Source organism: Echeneis naucrates, chromosome 22, assembly GCF_900963305.1.
Source record: "Echeneis naucrates chromosome 22, fEcheNa1.1, whole genome shotgun sequence".
Lineage (NCBI taxonomy): Eukaryota > Metazoa > Chordata > Actinopteri > Carangiformes > Echeneidae > Echeneis > Echeneis naucrates.
In genome coordinates, this window is record NC_042532.1 from 8233455 (window position 1) to 8254619 (window position 21165).

The following is a 21165-nucleotide window of genomic DNA, read 5'->3' on the forward strand; positions in this document are numbered from 1 at the left end:
ATTAATATATATCAGTTCTGCTAAAAAGATTAGAAATTTTAGTTTTATTCATCTTTGTTTTCTTTTTTAATTATCATCAAGTATTTACTTATTTCTGGTACAATAGCAACCTACCATATACTCCAGAGGTGTCCCCTAGCTCCAAAAGCACTGAAGGAACCATCATCTCGTTGGTAGGATAGCTGCCTCTCATATCCTAAGAGCCAATTACATAACATGTTGATATCAGATGAGACTACAAAAGCTACTAAATAATTGTTTTCTTATGCCTAACACTATTATTTATGTCTCAGCAGGGTTAAGGGTTACAATGTAAGTTACTGTAGCGACTGCAATGAGTTACACTAAGACTGCTTACCCTCCTTCATATAGCCCAGAGCCCTGCTCCTGAGCTCCTTATTGTCCAGGTTTGACATATCCAGGTATTGGAGAACATACAAACTTGGAGCAAAGTGGACCATATTCTGCTCTCCGCAACCAAGAGGCATCTGAACCAGTGAATCTAAGTTTCTGAACGACAAAGCCAAGATCTCACCTGCGTAAAGCAATTCGGAAGAGAAGGAGGGAGGATATATTATTGTATAACATACTAGATAATAACTTACAGATCAGAGAGCGTCAGTGCTTCAAACCTGATGTCATGACATGTTTTAAATGTATGCCTCCCCATAATCATTCAACCTTTGTGTGGAAGAAAACCATGTCGTTAAAATTACAACTTCAAATCAGAGCTGTGGTTAAAGAGGTAATGTATGGAAAACAGCAGGATGGAAACTTCATCAAAGCAGCAATCTAAAGCAGAGACAACTACTCCACCCAGCACATCCTGCAAAGCTGATTATCATGGGAACCACAAATTTGGAAAATCCTGAATCTCATCCTTCTACCATGACAAATGCCCACCATCCCTCAACATTAATGCAGCAAACCAACCAGCCTGACAGATGTTCAGAATCTGTCCACCATAAACAATGTTGCCTGTTGTCCATTTTTCAACAAGCAGTATCTAAACATTTTCAGAAGTTTATTGTACATACACCTAGGGTCATTATCTGGACACAAAGGAAAATGGGTAGGATGGATCCACATGCCTAACTTACAAAAAGTAAATATAGATCTGTAGACGTACCAACGAGTGCCACATGGGCCCTCTGGCTGCCTGTACCACAATCTGGTGGAAAGAAAGAAGGAGACGGATCTGGAGTTGTTCTGCTTCTCTGTGCAGCTCCATGAACCAAAGTCTTTGAGAAGAACTGTTCAAACGCCTCAGGCTTCAGGAACTGTGACGTAAATCATTGTTATTGCAGGATTAAGGGTGTGCCACGTCGCACGTTGTATGTTAGAAACATCTATGCTCACTATTCTCACCTCCCAAGTTAGACGTCACAATCTGAGTTCATACCTTCACAAAGCACTTCTGGACAAGGCTGTATGAGGCCTCAGCGCATACAGCGTCAACAGATATGTCCATCTCACCCAGAGCTACAGGCCTTATGGGAAACAGGGCTGAGCAGAGACAATGTCTACCTAGGGTTGAGTTTCTGGGCATTTATCACAGGGACCTCACCTCTTCCTCCCAAAACAAATTCAAAGGAATTGCTCTGGGCAAGCAGTATGATGACCTGCAACAAAAAAAACAGAGAAAAACAAAATCCGTTGTATAGTTTATATGACTAGGTTTATAGCTGAAAGGGCTGAAACATGTTATGGCAACAGGTGAGATACTTTAACACATTCATACCTCTATATCCTGCTCTAAATGGTTGATGATGTTCACCTCTAACACAATCTCTTCTCCTCTGATAAGGTATGCTGGGACATTCAGGGACAAGGAGAAATCTTTGGAAACTGTTAGCTGTGAAGGAAAGGACATAGGTCAGTACAAAATGCAATAACAAAATTTGAATAGCAAAAATCAACCTGACTCAGTGAAAAATGGATACATTTGCAATGCACCAAGACAAAGCATTTCAGTACAGGCAGTGGCAACAGTGAGAAGAACTGGAAAATCAGTGCAAACACTTCACTGTCTTCTTTTTTGTATAGAAAGGGGGGAAAGCTCTGGAAAATAGCACATGTGGTACCTTTAGTGGAACAGGAGTGAAGCCCAAACCAAGGCTGTCTGACATTACCAGGGCTGCAGCTCTTAAAGCAGTAACACCGTCTGGCACTGTTATTTTCTCACTTGTCCAGATTTTGTCTCTGACAGAAAAATAAGCATGACACAATCTTTATTTAGGAAGTTTTGCTCATTTGTGAACTGAACACACATCAGCAATTTAAATCTCCTACTCCAACAGCTTGAATACCTTCCGGTACTCACCTAACATTAGTGTCTAACCACAGCATGGTTTCAGCTGCAGCCAGCCAGGGGCTCCAGTACTTCACCAATAGAGCATCTACTGTTGAAAAACCCCCAGAAGAGTGAAAAGGCATCAGCAGAAGCTCAGACTGAAGGTTACATCCACTCTTGTTATCGGAAATAAAAGGATCAACATAATGTCCTAAACGGCCACAAGAGGGAGCCCAAAATAGAAGGTAAATGATATACTGTATTGAAGGATGCCATAAATTTCCTCTCTAATTTACCTTCTTTTGATCCATTAAAGGCTTTTTTCTGATGCAGTCTGGCATTGGTCAGCATTTTAATATTAGATCCCTGTGGCATGACAGACACATAAAAAACAATAACAATGATACATTTGTTGATGCAGCTGTTAAAAATACAAGAATGTGGAATCAGAGGATGGATTGGTATGAAGGCCAGTGGAAAATAGGTCAGGTCTTGGCAGGTGACATAAGATATAAAACTATGATGTTTCCTCTCTGTGAATGCCTGAGGAGATCTTTTCTATCGGACACAATGCATGCTGCCAAAAGTTTGGGCATGAGAAAAGGTCATCATAAGACAACCCACTGTGGTGAAGTATTGTTTCCTACATTTTGGCCAAGTCCTTAGGTCATACACTCAACACACACAATCATCCCTCAACAAAAAAGGCAGCTAGGTTACAACCAGGTCGACCGGTTTCGTGGTTATAAACTGAGCAGTCATGGAGTACCCGTCTGGGAAAGGAATATTATCTACCAAGATTTTACAATAAGTGACGGTGACTGAGAGGACTTGTGCTTTGTATTTAAACTGCAAAACACACAGGGGAGAAATTTTGCTAATGAGGCGTCATCTAAGACCTCACAAAAGTTTAGAGTTTCAGAAAGTGCATTTTGCTCTTTTGTTGTTAAGGCATTTGGAGTAACTTGATAGCAACCGTAACTTCCGTGTTGCTATCAAGCAACTCTAAATCTTAACCACAACACATAAACTAATTAATATTTTGTCCCTGGTTTTTTAGCCTTTGGCGAATCAAACATGATGCTCTACCTGGTTAGTTTTTAAATCCTGCTCATCCTCTGGCGTGCTGTCATCATGTGTCCCCATTACCACAATCCCGACCTGGGACCTGGGCTCAAGAGTATTCACACTGAGTGACACCTGCTGGCCAGGCCGGGCCTGATCATTGCTCCATTTCAGTGATACCTGTGGAAAGCAAACAATCACAGACATGTCCTCGAGGGAAATGCACTTATCGCAATAATCCAACAAAACAACAGTAAACAATAAATGAAAACAAATAATGTACATCATTGGGCTGCTTGATGGGAATGTGTGCTGTGTCGATGGAGATCTCTCCAACAGATGGGATGCAGTAGACAGTGACGAAGGCCTCAGGGGTCCAGGAGAGTGTTGGTGTCAGGAAAAAAGAGGAGGAATTCTTTGATCCAGCAGCCACCACTTGGCCTCTAGAGCTCACCTGGAAGTTACACAGTGGAGACTCATAAAGATAATATTTGTCTATATGTCAATAAATCATGGCAATCAGAAATATCAGAGGAAATATATGCATTTAGAATTTGATTTGACCAAACATACCACAAAATGAAGCATAATAGGTTTAAAGGTGCTCTCCACATCGATTTGAAGCGCCAATCCAATCTGAAAGTAAAAAAATCAAACATGTAAAACATCTGTAACTACATAATTAACATCTTAATTTAGAAAGGAATGACATACAGCTAGAAAATGCATGTTTCAGGATACCTGCGCAGGTAAGGTAGTGATTGGGGAGATCTGGATATATGAGCCACTAGGAGAGGAATAATTTTTGTAAACACTCAGAATCTCTTCACTGGACTGGAATCTGGCCTGAAAATAAACAGAGTATACAAAATACAAGGCCGTAGAAAAGATGTATCTGGTCATGCTTGGTGCTCATGAGTTTTCTCAGACAAGAAAGTAAACAAAATTTTGTTAAATTAGTTTCTGAGTTAGAAGATGTTTGCTTACTCTTTACTAAGGTTTAAGTAGAGCTAAGTTACTGAAATAAGTCAAAGTCTCAGGGTCAGTGTTTCTTGCCAGCATCTCAGGAACTGTAAATCAGAATACGCACCCGAATAAAGAGCATTTCAACTTGTTCCTGTAGTATAAAGCTAATGTGGACGTTCCCATCCTTGGGCACTGGAACCATCAGTGTTGTGGATTCAGTGTTCATTGTGGATTGTCTCTGACTGATCTCGACAACAGCTGAGTACATGAGATCTTGTGAGCTCAGTGGCGTTCTGTCGAATCTAGAGATCCTGAGCTGTGAAAAAGTGAGTAAGTAGTTATTTACCATCTATTTACCAAGAAGAAAAATTGAAAACTGCTGTCACACAAACAGAGTAATGATAAATTGCTCACTTTACTGAAGAAATGTAAAGTTGGTCTAAGTGAAGGTGGAAAATCATAGAAGATGAGCTGATATGTGTCCGGCATAATCTGGACTTCAACTGTTCTGTTCACTTTAAATTCTGAAGGGAAAAGAGATCTTATGGAAAAAACTTTATACTTTATACTTTAGTCAACAGCCTCAATGTTCATCTCACCAGAAAAGCTGCTGGTAACACAGGCAGTAACATGCACAGGGCTACCACTGGTCCCTCCTGAAGGAATGTGTAGGGCTTGAAGTTGATCTTTGCTGAAGAGAAAGCGTGCTGACCCATAAATCTGTAGGCGAGGGGGGCGTCGGGGAGTGAAAAGTCACTACCATCATAGTATGCAGATACTTTAAATTCTTTTTAATGGCGGAGGAAATGTAGTGTCAGTGCGCACTCCTTTAAGAATAACCGTGACAATAATATGTAAATCTTTACCTCTTTGGTTTGTGTTAGCATATGGGGAGTGGTTGCATTACGCACATGAAGTGCCAGACTAACAGAGACGGTGAAGGTTCCATGCACAGGTTGTCCACTTGGATAACTGGAGAGACAAAAACTTCCTCAGAGTGCCTGTCCACATGTGATGTTATTGTCGTGAATAATCTAATTAAACTCACAGTGCTCTCACTGATCCAGAGATGTCCCCTCCAACAAGGACCCGTGATGGTGTTTTGACCAGAACCTCAAAGGGAAGATGTTCTGAAACAACAGTAATCCACAGCAATCAGTAAAGAAATTAATGTGCATGTTGACTAAAAGGTTAACAATTTTTACAGTCAGTCTTAAGAGCAACCGTCTTGTTCCTGCTGGCCGTGGAAGGATTGCCTCCACTTAAGCTTTCAGTGACTGTGGTCTTAAGCTTTCAGAGCTTGTTGATGCCACATATTAACTGTGGATTTGCATTTTTATACAGTAGGAGGACTGTTTGGACGTGGACTCTCTCATTGTACAGAACACATGTAAAATATTAACCTTTCCAAAACAACATGGCATCAAAATTATAGGCCTTACCTTGATGCTCCACGATGAATTTTTTCTCATCATTTACTCCCTGTGATAAAGATGAAGAGATTTAATTGGCAGGCGCCTTTTTAAAAACTAAAAGAAAAAAAAAAAGCAATTTTAACACAACATGTAAAATAAATTAAAACTCAACCGTACATTCACTGTTGTTGTGATCGCCCACTGTCCAAGGGGAGCTGAATGAGATAAACTAAATTCCCGCAGAACAATTCCAGGGTTCCCTGTGGACTCCCACCTGTCAACAATATCGCCACTGGGATCCTGCATGTGACAAAGGAACATTAGTCAAACTTTACAGCACCATGAAATGACAACATAACAATCTATTCAGCTCCTGTGGCTTTGTTCTGCCCCCCCTCCACCCCTTACCTGTATAGAGATATCCACTTTGCCTTTGTATGGAAGGTTATCCAACTGGACACAGACAACTCTGACTTTGATGGTATCACCTGGCTGGCAGCGTGATCTGTCGGTCTGGATGATGGAAGAGACATTCTTCTGGTAGAAGCTGAGAGTGGTGGTGTTGGAGAAAATGAGACTGCCACCCCTGTAGCCTCTCACCGTCAAGTTTAAGAGAGAATCCTGGATTATAGAGTCAGGAATCTGGAGCGAGAGTGCAGCAGAAAAATAAAGACATAATTGAAAGCATAAAGTATAGTTTTTTCATCCATAAGTATAAACTGCAGTGCTTTCCTGAAAGAAGTTAGACAAAAGAAATGAAGATAAAATATACCCACAGGAGGAAGCGTGAGGATCCTGGTCAAACCTTAAAAACAACATGATGGTTTAGAGCTCCAAAAAGTCAAAAAGCATGATGCAAATCTACCCAAAATCTCTTATTGCAGTGTCACCTCCTTGGTAATCCTCCTTTTGTGTGACTCTGGCGTCACCCTCTAGCGTTGTCAGTTCAGCCATCAAACTTCCTGAGAAGTCAAAAACAGTGACAGCAAGCAGAGTTGGGGTCCCGGCCCGCACCGCTTCAGGACCTGAGATCAGAAACACTGTCCTGATAGAGGAAGGCATTGATCAGTCAAAGACCTTAGTTGTAGCATATCGAGTCAGTCTGACATTATCCTATAAGATTCCTTGATAAACTTCCAGGTCCAAGGGAAGCCAAGCCCAATCATTACCCTCACCCAACTATACTTCATCTTTGGAAGGTTTCTATATTGGCTACCTTTTTTTTCTCCATTCAATGTTCTTTGTAAACAACTCAACCATGGTTTCATCAGGCCAAAAAACTTTGTGGAGAGTCATGCTCCTACTTCAGACGTGTAGAACAGTGCTTCCTAGGACAACATACAACTACTAATATTTGCGAACAAATAGGCTCCAATGAGTCTTCAGCTCTTATGCTGTGGTTCATTGTTATATTGTGGAGAGAATTCCAAAGGTTTCACTTGCTGAGTTACTGTGATTTAGTTGACAACAAACAGCACCACTTACCTGTTTGGATCCTGAGCTGAACCAGGCACAGGAAAATACATGAGTCCTAAACTGAGAACCAGGGTCCAGATCCAATCCATGTTTCTGTTCAGCTCTTTGTCGAACACCGAACTACAGTACTGACAGCACCTTATACACCTTGCACACTTATACAAGCTCAAGTCATCCGGACATATTACAAAACTCCACCTCCTGTCCTTACACCAACAGTGTTACACACACCAGCAGGCATACACATTATCATAGGTATATTCTTTGTTACACACAATGGATAAGTGAGTCGGGGTGGGGGGGTGTTGTTGTCACACTCACGCCTTTGCCCAAGGGGAGAAGCATCTCATCTGTCTATTCAGAGTCTGACAATTCCCAGTCGTGTCCAAAGCCCACAGAGAACAAATGCTCTCAGTCCATAAATGCCAGACATGTTGTTTTGTATTTTCTTCCAGTGCGACACAAAAGTACAGGTTGCACAAAGAGTTTGTAGAAAAAATTGCAGCATGGATGTGAGTAGCAATCATTACAATTTTCACTGAGGTAGTGATGAAACAGATGCAATAAAAGCTTGCATTGACTCTCTCTTACCAGCAGGATGCAGCAGACTCAAAGCTAAATCACTAAAGATGAGCTTTAAAAAAAAAAAAAAACAAAAAAGGGAAGAGATGGGAATGAATGTCCAGTCTTTCAGGAAATACTTCATTACATGTTCAAACAAAACTCGCTCATTATTCTTTGTTTCAAATTATTTTATTTCTTTGGTATCATGTTTTTTTTTCTCCACACTAGTTACATATAAACATGTTTTACAATTTAAAGTTTATTTGTCCAATATTTGGCATGGACAATTTTGGCAGCAAACTCTGATTCAAACTTCCTAACAATATATTTCTCAGCGCTGGTGAGAAACATAATGTTGAAAATGGATGTACAATCCTGTGTAAGCTTCTTTTCTTTCTTTTTTTGCTCTATGTCACTTCTGCAATGCACATCCCTGAGCACCTGAACAGCATTGGCACTGATGTGATAACAGGTTGGCAGTAAGATTTTGATCACTGGCACATAGTTTCAGTGTTTCCTGTGACAAAACATCAACTGTCTTTCAAAGGCAAATCTTGTGAATGGTCTGCAGCCTTGCTACTGAACGCCAACTCAGCTTTTAACAAGACTATAACAGTTTTGTCAAATCTGTACTGCACATCATTGCTTTCTTTTACCAACAAAGTGCTGACAAAGTGCATATTTACAGAAGGCTGCAAGGCCCAGGAACAAAAAGAATATTTGCCAAGCATCAAATGCAAGGTCAGAAGGCAAAACAAAGTGGATGAAAAACCTTTGACAAATTATGTGATACAGTACTTTCTGCCAGTGATGTACCAGTGTGGAGACATATACTGCAGCTCTGTACATGAACTTTACTCAACACACTGAATTTCTAAAAAAAAAAAAAAAGAAAGGAAAACAAAACATAGCCTTCGCTATGAAAGCTACAGTATGAAACTCACTTTCTGAATATCTGAAAATGATGTATGTGAAGTGGCAGCTGATTGAGAGTATGAAATGAAATAGTGACTGGAGTGAGTAAAATTTATCAAGTTCATGTAAGCTATGTCTAAGGCACTAAAATGAATCATTTAGTATCACCTTTCTTGCCTGAGCTGTGAAGTCACATTAAAGTTAATAGAATTGACCAGTGAACAATGATCTGTTTACATCGTCTGGCTACAATGGCTTTTTGTCACTGTTATTTGTGTTTCTGCGATATGATTCATTTATAAAATGTAATATTTTAATGCCAGGAAGTTTCAGATTGCAGCTTTAAGTTCTTTTTGAAACAGAAGAACACTTTCTCCAATGTCCCAAGGCTCACCAAAGGTATGGTCTAATATTCAGAGAGCTGTCAACATGTTTCACTTATGAAGTCCTTAAGGATCCACAATGGGATTGTCTGTCAATACCTGCAGCAGTCACATCTCAAAGTGTCGGTACATGCTCTCCACGTAGCTCAGGACCCTTTGCCAGTCAGGACCACCTGCTCTCAGCATCTCCTCCACTGTCTGTCAGGCAAGGATATCAAATAACAAACTCAACTTGCATCCACTATGGAAAAGATAGATGGTGCTTTACAAATGTGTCTTTGCAAAATACGCAAGGGCTTACCAAGGTCTGTGCAATTCCAACAGTCTCCCCTGTTTTGAAGGCCAGACTGAGATTCTCCTTCTGCAAAGAAATTGATGAATGGAAGTTGAACATCACAGATCAAATGGTCCTATTCGCTGTGCAGGTGCCAGGCGCAGTCCCTACCTTGTTCTCTGGAGTGAGAGTGCTGTAAGGGATGTGTGAGGGGAGGTAGGTGTGGTAGACAGCACAGAAGGCGAGACCATCAGCCCAGCTGCTGCTGAAGTTGGTGATGTCAATATTCTGCAAGTAAAGGAGAATCAGAAAGAGGTACAGGAAGACAGGAGTTTGAGAAGCTCTAGAAGTGTGCATTTTTCATGCACAACAATTGTGGTAAGAATTTTAGGTTTATTCCAGGAACTTTGGAAAACTGGAATTCTCATTTCTTCTGGGGAGCAGTATGAATTATGAGTCATGTCGTGAAGTCTGGATTTCAAGAGAAGGAAAGAGGGAAAATCTGACTTTAAATAAGTACGACAGCAGGCGTATATACTTATTCTATATATCTTTACAGATGCCAATTGTAATTGAACATATAAATGTACATTATAATAAGAATGAACATTTATATAATTCCAATCTAGTTCAATAAGAAAAGATCCAGCATGTGGTTAAAATTATTCCTTTTTTTGATGTGGGCATCTACAGCAGGTAGGTTTTTTTTTTTTTTTTACACTGGCTCAAGTCATACATTTATTGAGTTTAACAAAGCCATGTCCCTGTTCACCTTGTAGCCTTGAGTTCGGATCTGACACCAGCGGAGCAGTGAGTTTCTCTTGGAGCCTCCGTGGCGGCGCAGCAGTGGGTTGAAACTATCCTGGGACCTGACAACAGGATACAACTGCTGATGCATTTTTTCACTTTTGCCATAAAAAAACAAAACAAAACAAAACAAAAAAAACCATTAAGTGTTTTTCTTTTTTTCACAAACTGTGGTATTGAAAGACAAAACACATTAGTCTGCACAAGAATGTTTTTTTTTTTACCCTATCATTGAGCTTTTATAGCTTAGCAGACAAATTTACTGGTTCAGAACACATACAGGAAGTAGAAAAGAGGTTGTCTTTTTGAAAACAATGTCTGTTGGTGAGTGCGAGCTTACTGTGAGTGTGTGTGTACTCACTTGGTGGCAGGTAACTCAGTGAGAGAAGAGTTGTATTTGTTAAGAGACTCCTCGCATTTTCCTGTAAAGACAAGCAACAATACCGCCTTACTGCTAACAGCAAGTTATAATCATCAACAAGCAGTACTGAGAGATCCCAATCTACACAACATGTGATTGTTTTTATGTTTAAAGCTGCTTTAATTAAGCTTTTTGGCTCCTTGTGGGCAGTAAAACAGGCAGCATCCACAACACTGATGGAATTATCACAGCTTTAAATGTACAGGCAGACATTTCAGCTAAAGATGTTATTTACACATCTAGCAGATGCTGAGTATGATCTGATCTGGTTCTTTTAGCGCAAGCTGCTCTGATATGTTCACCAGCCACTTGCTGACTTTGTCCACCTGCTGTTTTGTGCTGAACAGTGGAAGTGCGACTAGTTTATCAAAACAGCTTTTATGCTGCAAAAAAAAAAAAGGCATGTTGCAGAAGCAAATGAAAGTGAAAGTTGTGTGTTACGAGAAAAAGAAAACAATCACATGAAAAACTATCAAATGTTCTATAGTTAAGAGACAGTTGAGAGAACTGGGCAACAATTCCCTTCGGGCTTACATGCTTCCCTTTCTTTTTGGCTCTGATGGTCACTGATGTAAAACACAACACCCTGGTGAACCTGCTGAGTTTCTTCTCTATCCTGTTGTAATGTCTCTCAGAGCACCTGCCAGCTATATGGTACTCAGGCTGTTTGTACACACTCACCTGTGTCAGTGCTTGACCTGCTGTCTTGACATTCCAGACTTCTTCGGCCTCTTAGTTGCCCCAGGTTCTTAAACAAAACAAAATTTACTCTACTTGGGGGAAAATCTTAGCATGTACAAGGAGCCATTTAAACTGCATGAAAATTTACAAGCTCTTGAATCTTGCATCTTCCCCCAGATGAATAATCTCACCTTGTTTGTGGATCCAATTGATGACGCAGTATTGGACTGGGAGTTTCCGTTCTGCATGGTGAGGGAGTCTGAGTAGGCAGGTAATCTGGACAGGCTTCTGGAATAAACAGTTAAGAACAGATAGAATAAACCAAACCAAATGTTTCTGAAACATGTTATCTAAAGCAGCTGTTAAACTCAGCTGGAGCCAAGTGTCCCTGCAAAAGCCTGTGGATCAAGTGCAACAATCAAAGTCCTAACCAAATTTGGTAGTTGTTATCCATTTGTGTGTATGATGTCAGAGAGAAAAATGTTCACCGCAGGAGAGAGGCTTTGTTTTTAAATATGTGTCTGTCTGAGGCCCACACACAATGATTCATTACTCATGTGTTGCAGATGCGTTGTGTATTCCTCCAAAAGTGCAAGTTAAAACAGTTCAAATAATAGTTTATTCAAACCTTGACCTCTCTGTGGGTACCATCCTTCGTGTCTCAGAAGATCGCAGCTCGCCTCCACTCCTATCCTCATTGGTTACATTTCTCAGGTAACGTTTAGCCACGCCCTTGCAGGTGTCTCGCTCATCGCTGACCACATTTTCAGGTCACGTCTTCTCCGCTCTTACTCTCCATGATTCTCGTCCCAGCCTGTGTACTGCCCTAATCCAAGCCCTTGCGGGTCCCTTCTTTGGCCCTCGAAATATTGGTTGTTTCTGTGCTGGGCTTCTCTGTTCTTGACATGGACATGAGTATCATTTTTGCTTGAGTTGAGTTGCCAGCCTCTGTCTGCTCTCCTTTAACTCCCCTCTCAGGGGGACCAGCTGTGCGTCAGCCTCCTTCAGCTCTGCAGGGCAGAAGCCAGCTCCCTCTCAACATCCTTGTGCGCTGTTCGAGAGTGCGTCAATTCCTCTTCTGCCTCTGCCTCAGGCGATCTGCAACTGACACTGCCACCTGGAGATCATCCTGGAAATTGCAGCCATTCCCCACCTCCGTCTGAGAGGGGAAACAATGAGTGTGATCAAAAAAACAACAACAATGTTTTTGTTATTCCAAATGATTGCAGATGTTTGTATTAACAACCCAATTTGCAACCATTTGTAACGTTAAAAACGTGGTACATGACGGCAAACAAGTAGCTTTTAATTTCACAGCAATTGTTTGCAACTTTATTTACTTCATGTCAAATTAAGCTTGCTTAACGCTCTAAACATTGTTACGCACCTTTTTGATGACATTTCCATAGAAGTGTTTTTTGGATAGAAGAACACCGTACCTTACAAACGCTGCATGATTGTTTCAACATCCATATAGTTATATTATCATGTAATCATCACGTCATTAACTTTTTGGATATTTTGTTATAACAAAATCAAATTATACAAAAAATGTTGATCTAATGATGACATCTGAATCACCAATGATATCAAAATTCATCCTTATGTGCTAGCATGACTAACAATTTCACAATTACACTGTTTAACTAAAAAGGGCAAATCAAGCCACAAGACTTAAACAAGCAGATAATGATGAATCTAATCAAATCAAATGAGCAACATTCAGAGATTAACTCATTAGGAGGCTACAAGTTCAACTGAACTAACCAACAAGCCTCAACAAGCACAGAGGAACGGCTGGCAAGTCATGTTTAGTGACAAAACTGAGCCAGAAGCTTTTATTTCGTGTTATCTAAAATCTGATACCATGAATGTGTGTTTCATTAAAAAAAAAAAAAAAAAGCCCTCAAACACGTCTGGACAAAGAGGAAAAAAAAAACAAAACACATTTGAGCAACATTTTGCCAGCATTGTGAAACTAACTGCCTTTTGTGTCACCATCCCTGTGATCAATAACTGTTTCCTTTCTTTGCAGTAGTGTTAACCATCAAGAATGAGCTGCACTCATTAGATGAGAAAGTTTCTTTTCTAAAATAGACTGATTTGGAAGATTAGCCTTAACTAAGATTCCTAAGCTTTCATTCCTTAAGAGCATTATTCCCTCAGACATGCAGAAACACTACCCAAACATCAAAAGATTCACTCAGAGAATAAAAAAAGCCTGAAGTAACCATCAACATAAAAAGAGAGAGATGGAATGAAAAAAAAAAAGAAAAAGAAAAAAAAAAAGGGGGGGGGGGCAATAAAATTTGCAATGAGCAATGGGAGGAGTTGAAGAGCGGAAAAGGTTGGGAAGGTTGGTAATTAGATAAAGAATGGATAGAGATGTGGAGGAGGAAGATATCTGAGCCAAGTTGCTCCCTCGTCTGACCAGTGACTCAAGACCACAGCTGGACCCGATTATACGGGAAGCATAAAGGTACACACACACACACACACACATATATATATCATGTTTCCCCCTTTCTCTCCCACACATACGTTTTCCTTGCTCTTACCTCAACACCAACATTGTTTTCCTCAACACCAATACACACATTCAGGGTAACTTGGTGGCACACCCCAACTGGGAGTATGCGCCAAATGCATAGCAGGCTCACAGTGTCACAGTGTTTGTAGTTCTATATTAAGAAATACAAAAACCCCACACCATATGAAGGATGTTGTCTTTGCTATCGCAACATGGACACTCCAACTGGAGCATGTCTGTTTAAGGAAACAGGAAGGGACGCTCCTCAGTTCACGCTGAGATAAGGGTGTGGATTGTCAGTTCTGAGACACACACTTACTTGGTCCCTCAAGACCTGACCTAGTGCCCCACTGCAAGACCAGATGTGTCCAGGCTTCACAGGCACACACAGACACACTTGTTGCCTATACTGTCAATTCACATCTGATTTTCTAACAGAGCCTGGAAAGGGTCCAACGCATTTGTGCACTCTGTGTGTGTGTTTGTTTATTTGAAGCATCTGTCCCCATGTCATCTCCACACCCAGTCTTTCTAACATATTGGGAGGTACCCCAACTGAAAATATGGTTGAATACACTGTTGGGTTTATTAAGGGACATTTCACTCTGTCTATACCAGTTTCATGTAGGTACAGTACAAAATAGCTAACCTGTCTGACGAATAACTGGAAATAGAAAGCCCCTGCCATTTACTCTGTATCGTAAATTTGACACAGTGTGTGCAAAAGAACCCATTCACCAACTCTTCCACCAAATTCTGCATGTGAACAGTCCCCATGGTCTCCAAAAACCGGGCCCTTTTGAGCCTGGTCTGCTGGAACAGCCTAGGTGGAGGAGGTGAAAAGAAAGCAGACAGAATCTCCAGCAGTGTTCACCTGGAACTGATCTCAAAGCAGGGCTTTGACTAAATGTCTAGCAGGGAGCACAAGTCTGACATGCCACCTACTACTGAGCCATGAATGGAGTGTTTTCATTCTTGTTGGTTAAGACAATTGAAGACTGTTGGTGCACACAAGCACGCACAGCTGGCACATTGGGTAATCATGTGTCTTCTCAGAATTCAATTTGACGGCAGTACAATGGCCATTTCATAGACAGTGAGAGATAGAAGCATTTGGGAAAGTCAAGATGAGGCCAGCAAGTTTGGGTCAAATAAAATGATGAATGGAAGTGCATGGAGAGACCAGGAAGGCAGGGGGCAAGACAGAGAAGAGAGAAGAAGACAGAGAGGAAGGGCTGCAGCAGAAGTTTTAGGTTGACTGTTTTGAGTTCTGGTTCTTAGGAAGGAGCGGTCAGCTCTCTAATGGCGAAAGAATGAGGGAATGAAGAAAAAGGCGGAGAGGCACAGCGAGGGAAGCAGCAGAAGGGAGGGGTGGCTTTCCTACAAAGCAAAAATCAATTTCACTGGCCAAGACTGTCAATGCATCTGTGCATTGTCTCACGTGTATCACACAGACAAAAACACATGGGCAGCCAGCCCCCCCCCACACATACACACACAGAACAAAACAAACCAAGTTTTGTCTTCTGAACAGCCGAATGTGAACCCCCTCCTCCACACTGCACTCCCCTTCTCTAACTCACCACAATAAGGCTCCTAGGGCAGGAGCAAGCTTTCATTGCCCTTCAAGCTTGCTCCCATCCTTTCCTAAACACAGCGGCCCAACTTTAATACACAGCTACCTCAGTCTCTGATATTTAGCTCAACTGAAGTCTTACATTTCCAGGTCCTTTTGGGGGTGTGAGAAAGTAGAGGAAAGGGGAGGAAAAGGCAGGAGGGAGCAAGGATGGAATATCAAGTAGAGAAAACAGGAACACCATGGAGGTGTGGAGGGGAGGAAGTAGAGTGCATGTGCATTATCAGTACTTGCTTATGGTATAATTGAAGAAAAAATAATTCTGATTATAATACAGGAAATGAAGAGAAAAGAGCTAGTATTGCAAACTGCAGGTCATATTCCAGTTGTTGTAATCTGTGCCAGATCTAGAGGAAGCTGAGAGCTTCTGGCTACAGTCCTCATAAGGGAGGGTCAGACATTGGAACGAAAAACTGACAGGAAATTACCACAGAATATCGCCATCCTCATACGAGCTTGAATTTCCAAGGCAATTGGATGCCTTGGCAAATATTTTTATTATATATCAATTTTTCCCCTATTGTGCACGGTTTAGGTTTGGGCCCAGTATTAGATCGGTCTGAAATAGCCCTACCAGATAAACATCTCATGCCTGGATCCCAGGAAGGTAAATAAAAGTTTGATTTGATGATTTATAAGAAGCACTCATAATGTGGAATCTTCATACTGACAGATGTCCACTTCAAGGTTCAGGTACTCAAAAAATGCACACAACTCCAAATCTCAAGGTAATATCAGGTGCACAGTTGTGATAAAGACTAGACAAACAAAATAAAACAACAGCACTAACTTATCCATGCTCTTTAATATTTTAATTGTGGATGAACAATTAAAATACAAAAGAAGATGGATTAGTAAGAGTCTTTGTTTTGTTTCATTTGCCACTTCAAGGCTTAAAAATAAGATTCTTTCAAGTGAAGCAACCAAATGAAGCCTTTTGTGATCAGTTCTACAAGCACAAACTACAAAAATAACAAAGCTTGATTTGAAAAATTATCTTCCACTGCACCTCTCCAGAGAAGCAAAGGACAGGAAGACCTCCATTAGCAGAGCTTGAGCTCCCAGGGCATGTAGCACAGCCCATTTCAAGGGCTCTTGTTTTTGTTGGTTTCTGTTGTCTTTTCTTTTCAATCTATGAATTTTTTTATATTTTAATGTACATTTACATTATTAGATACTGCCTTCCCCCTGTGTTAAACTTGATTCCTGCATGTGTACAGCTGAATCTGAATCTTATCTTACCCTTATTGTCACACTGACTTGAGGGAAAGTTTAAACTGACCTCAATATGAAAAAAAAACAAAAAAAAACAATCACCCTTACAATCACATCTCACCTGCAAAGTGCTCTTCAAAGTCTTCACTTCTGTCAGTAGATGCTTCAGTATTTCTAAGGGAAAGACAGCAAAATGTCAGAAGACATCACATGCATAGCAAATACACAAAAGAAATCTCAGGCACATGGATTTCCCATGCTCAAAATAGGAAAATGTATACCCTCCACACAAAATGTCTGCAGGTAGAACATAAAGTATATTTAGATCTAATCTGTAGAAAGTTTGAATAGTAGTTGCCTTCTGTGCTTGGGTCAGAGATATCCAGGGATGACCGACACTCCTCCAGCAGCTTCTCCAGTTCCTCACCACGGCTGTCCCCAGCTTCATGATGAGCTGGTGAAGACTGACTCAGTCCACTGTCCCTCTCTCTCCAGTCTTGTCCTGAAGAGCTGCCTACTGAAGGTGAGGCACTGCACAAAGAAGAGGGGCTTTTTGTCGGGCTGACAGCCACAGTCTTCCCCTGGGCGCCTGGAGGCCTGGGAGTAGAAGTTGGAGGACCTCCATTTCTCCCCGCAACAGCATTTCCTTTAACCACAGCAGTTCCTGGCTTGTTGTGTACTGGGCTAACACTGGGGCCAACACCAGGGACAGTGGTTGAGCTCTTGGAGCTGTTTGGAGGCCTCCAATCAGGAGCAGGACTGGAACTGCTTGGGGTGGTTGGTGTGGTGGGCTGGGATTTCTTCCCAACAGATATGATGGCTGGAATTGGAGGTGGAGGTGAAACTGGGGCTGCAAGGGAAGGTTGAGGTGAAGTAGGGTGAAGCAGTTGGGGGACACCAGCCATGAAAGGCGGCACGTCACTTTGTGGAGAAGCAGGAGGAGTGTGGAAACTGTCCCCATGGGCCCCTAAAGAAAAAAAACATGGAATTCAGGAAAGATAAGAATGGCAAATGAATATTTTAAAAGCATTTCGAGACATATTTTAGGATTAATGGACACAAGATGTCTTGTATCTTCACTAAAATTACAATTTCTTTGTTTGTTCACTGGAAGTTTAAAGTTTCCACATATTTCAGTGTAACATTTCTCTACATCAGGCTCATCTTTATCAAAAATCAGTGGTAAGCATAGAGCAACTACTCCTACATTACAAACAGGCAAAAGTAAAAATAGCCGTTCAGAGTATTGAGTCGACACTGTGAAAGACACTGTGCACAAAATCTTTTTTTTTTTCCCTGTTCTGCGTAATTATTCAAAAACGAAAAATGGCAGGACAACCAATTCATGGACTGAACTACAGCAGGAAACAATGTAGTGGTCATTCATGTGGCATGTTTATACTGAAAACACCATCCAGGGACGTGACCAGAACAACAAGGCCCTCATTGGTCAGATACCCAGACCACGCCCCTGCAGATGCTTTATTGGTGGCATTCCTCCCTGACTGCTCATCCACAGTATTACGTCGACACTCATTGTTCAAATTCAGAAACACGCAGACAGTTGTCATATAGCTGAAATTTAAACAGTGGGCCGCAAATACATTTCCAAATCTGACAATAACAGAAGACAGGTAGTAAAAATAACTAGTGGTTTTGTTTGTTCTTTTAACTTTTAAACGCAGCCTTCCTTATCCAACTAATCATAACTTGAGAAACTATTGGAACCACTGGGCATCATGTCTCCTGTAATTTCCTCGTTTTCCATGTTTGGACATAACCCTTGCCGCCAGAAATATGAATGTGCTTGCATTGAAGTGATGTAAGAGCTGCACTCAAACATCTGCAAAGTTATGCACCACCTGCTGTAAGACCAAATCAGTGGAGAAGAATGACAGGATTGTCTAATAACCCTCTCATGGCATTCCTGCTTCTTATTTCTTCATTCCAAACCTTAATGTGCTCGTCCAACCATGGGTGGCAGATTGACCAAATCAGTGTGTGCGTGTGTGTGTGTGTGTGTGTGTTCATTCAGGTTTGTGTGAGTGTATATGTCAGATAGCATTAGGCTTTCCATGATTAATCCGCTGCCCTTGTGCTGAGCCGGGGAATTCTGCCGATTCATCACAGCTGGCCAGAACAAATCACACAGGGACGCGAGGAGAATGACCACTCACTGGGCAACATGCAGGAGGGCTGCCAAGATTCCTCCTGCTGCTCAGGAAACACACACACACACACACACACACACACACAGAGTCTCCCCACTCGCTGCTCCTTTTGTTGCCTTCATTTCCTTATTATCCTTCATCCACTCGCTCTTTTAAAAGGATTCCATTGTAGTATGCTCAGTCTTTCTTTATCTTTACCTTTCCTCTTCCACCTAAATGAGTCAGAGCCTCAAGGTGTGTAGGCTTCATTCTCAAAGTAAGATGAGGCAAACACACAAACAAATCAAATCAAAGAAGATTCAAAGTGATTTGAGCAGAACTATAGATTTTTTAAAAAGTGGGCTGAGTTTGAGTAGAGTGTATCTATGTATGTGTGTGTGCACTGACATACCTGTGAGTCCATGGCCATCCTTGCTGGAAAAGTTGCCCATACTGCACGAAGGCTGTCGGGGTCACCGATGCGGGCCTGCAGGTGCTTGTTGCTTTTTCACTCAGCCCACACCAAAGTGACACTGAGGAGGTGACCTACACACACAGACACACACGCACAGGCGGTCCAGAAAGATGATGGATGAAGTCGTGCTCTTTTGCACTGTTATCCATCTGAGATATAATTCAGTGGCTTCAGCTCTTATCGGACCTCCGGCTGCCTTCAGGTTGCTGCTGGGCAGGGGAACGAAACTGGGAGTTCATGCTGCTCATTTAAATGCTAAGAAAATCTAAGAGTGAGTAAACAAAGAGGCTGAAAACCGGGACAGAGATCAGCCACAGAAACAGGACGCTCCGGTGCCAGTCACTTTTCAACACATCCGAAGCAGTAGAAACTGAAAACCCGAGAAATGCGCCAAAACCAACAGAAAGCGCCATCTTAACAACAAAACTAATCCAAATTGGCAAACACACATCGGGTCAAATATTTAGATAGGGACGAAACACCATTTTGGTCAAAGGCCAGGCAAACCAACCTTTCCCACAGACTCCTGAGGCGAAGGCGCATCTTGGAGTTTGAAAACGCGTTTAGGTTGCTGTAAGAAACTTTCCGCCGACCGAGTTAAACAAATATCCAGAGCTTTACTTTAAGCAACAGCGAAATAAGAACAAAAAGGGATCCAAACCTCTGAAAGCAGACAAATGAATTCCAAATGTGTCCCTGTGAGTTCAGTGGGCTGTTGTTGCCCACGCTTGGCTTCCCCCGGCGCTGCTCAGCCGAGCGCGCCGTCCTGGCGTGTCCTCCCAGAGAGGGGGGGTCCGCTGCATTTCCCCACCGTCACCTCCTGATTACCGAGCAACATCACACGGATAAAACAATCGAGACGCAAATGCTAATGCGCATAGAAACCCTGTTTTTGGTCCACACAACAAAATAGTGAGTGGAATAAAACAGTGATGGTGAAGGATGGCGCTGCTGGACGTGTCCGCTGGGAGGCGCAGTTTGGCTGGATCAGGAGACATCTGTTGCCTCTGGGATGTGCTGACCCATGCCCCATACACACACTTACCTCTGGATTTATTTAGACCTACAGTCTGTCTGTCTAACTTTTACTGAATTCATTTCTCTCAAACCTCCCCCCTGTGTTTTAATGCGTCTACATCAGTAAAGTTACACTTCTCACACTGAATGCAATGCAGGTTTTTTGCTCATTAATGTCACAGGGAGGGGACATTGTGCAACCCTCCCCTCAGCCTGTGGCCTGCACCTCTAGGCTCAGAAAAAAACAAGGGTAAGGTAAGGGTTTTATCATTTCAGTCCTATGTTTACTTTTTTAAAGTAATCCTTACCAAGAACACATAAGTGAATGATAACATAAATGTCTATCTCACTCATCTCATCTCCTATTAATACATGTTGGAGCGGACAATGTGAGGGCCCTTAATAAAAGGAATCTAGAGCTGGATAATCAGAAAAAAAGAGCTGGAAATCAAGAAACTAAAACTGGAGTAAGAGGAAAAGGATACTGCAGTAAATGGTACTTTAAAATGTTTTTTAAAGCATTATTGACATGTTATACTTGTGATTTTTCCTTTTCCCGGAAAAGGCAGAACTTTAATAAATAAGAAAACACATCCTGTGATTGGTGGTGCATGGCTTCGTTTGGTCGCATTACTTCCACATGGTTCAACAAGACTGCATATGTAACATATTCCCTGAGCTGATAATCTGTATCGCTCAGAAAAAGCCAACAGACCACTCAGCTCTGTAAAAACTCTCTCCCTCCGAGGAGCGCCTGTAATAAGTCCGCCGGATCCTCGACAAACGGGGATACCATGTTCAAGCAGGATGATCGCTTTTAACTGCGGACTTTAAACCGAAAGTCGTTCGCAGCATAAATGTCCCCGGTGATAAAGCCATCTT

General features: G+C 41.7%; 3 protein-coding genes and 1 long non-coding RNA gene across 7 annotated transcripts; all 4 read right to left on the minus strand.

The window, feature by feature from the left end:
• Positions 1-122: 122 nt before the first annotated feature.
• Positions 123-1229, minus strand: LOC115036348 (uncharacterized). Its single transcript, XR_003840384.1, has 3 exons — positions 1130-1229; positions 359-535; positions 123-196 (listed from the first exon to the last, which is right to left on the minus strand). It is a non-coding gene; the product is annotated as an uncharacterized LOC115036348 (long non-coding RNA).
• A 179-nt stretch (positions 1230-1408) lies between these two features.
• LOC115036241 (CD109 antigen-like) lies at positions 1409-6540 on the minus strand. Its single transcript, XM_029494366.1, has 18 exons — positions 6516-6540; positions 6148-6381; positions 5917-6039; positions 5767-5806; positions 5373-5454; positions 5191-5296; positions 4924-5044; positions 4739-4848; positions 4449-4640; positions 4100-4204; positions 3932-3994; positions 3642-3812; positions 3383-3538; positions 2590-2659; positions 2324-2402; positions 2085-2202; positions 1742-1855; positions 1409-1622 (listed from the first exon to the last, which is right to left on the minus strand). Exons 6-18 carry the CDS (start codon positions 5209-5211, stop codon positions 1524-1526), a joined length of 1419 nt encoding a protein of 472 aa, XP_029350226.1. The 5' UTR covers positions 5212-5296; positions 5373-5454; positions 5767-5806; positions 5917-6039; positions 6148-6381; positions 6516-6540; the 3' UTR covers positions 1409-1523.
• Positions 6541-7942: 1402 nt separating this feature from the next.
• On the minus strand, positions 7943-12415 carry LOC115036007 (cytospin-A). Of its 4 annotated transcripts, none has more exons than XM_029494097.1 (8): positions 11889-12415; positions 11452-11545; positions 11261-11327; positions 10520-10580; positions 10124-10256; positions 9523-9639; positions 9379-9438; positions 7943-9275 (listed from the first exon to the last, which is right to left on the minus strand). In XM_029494097.1, the coding sequence occupies exons 1-8, from the start codon at positions 11909-11911 to the stop codon at positions 9186-9188; spliced, it is 645 nt and encodes a 214-aa protein (XP_029349957.1). In that variant the 5' UTR covers positions 11912-12415; the 3' UTR covers positions 7943-9185. The 4 variants fall into 4 exon arrangements, with proteins under 4 accessions (XP_029349957.1, XP_029349958.1, XP_029349955.1 ...); XM_029494098.1 differs by having other exon boundaries at positions 7944-9275; positions 11452-11548; positions 11895-12415; XM_029494095.1 differs by having other exon boundaries at positions 7944-9275; positions 11452-11548.
• Positions 12327-19855, minus strand: LOC115036175 (verprolin-like). Its single transcript, XM_029494313.1, has 6 exons — positions 19778-19855; positions 19204-19337; positions 17000-17608; positions 16744-16815; positions 13819-13886; positions 12327-12419 (listed from the first exon to the last, which is right to left on the minus strand). The coding sequence occupies exons 2-6, from the start codon at positions 19241-19243 to the stop codon at positions 12327-12329; spliced, it is 882 nt and encodes a 293-aa protein (XP_029350173.1). The 5' UTR covers positions 19244-19337; positions 19778-19855.
• Positions 19856-21165: the final 1310 nt, after the last annotated feature.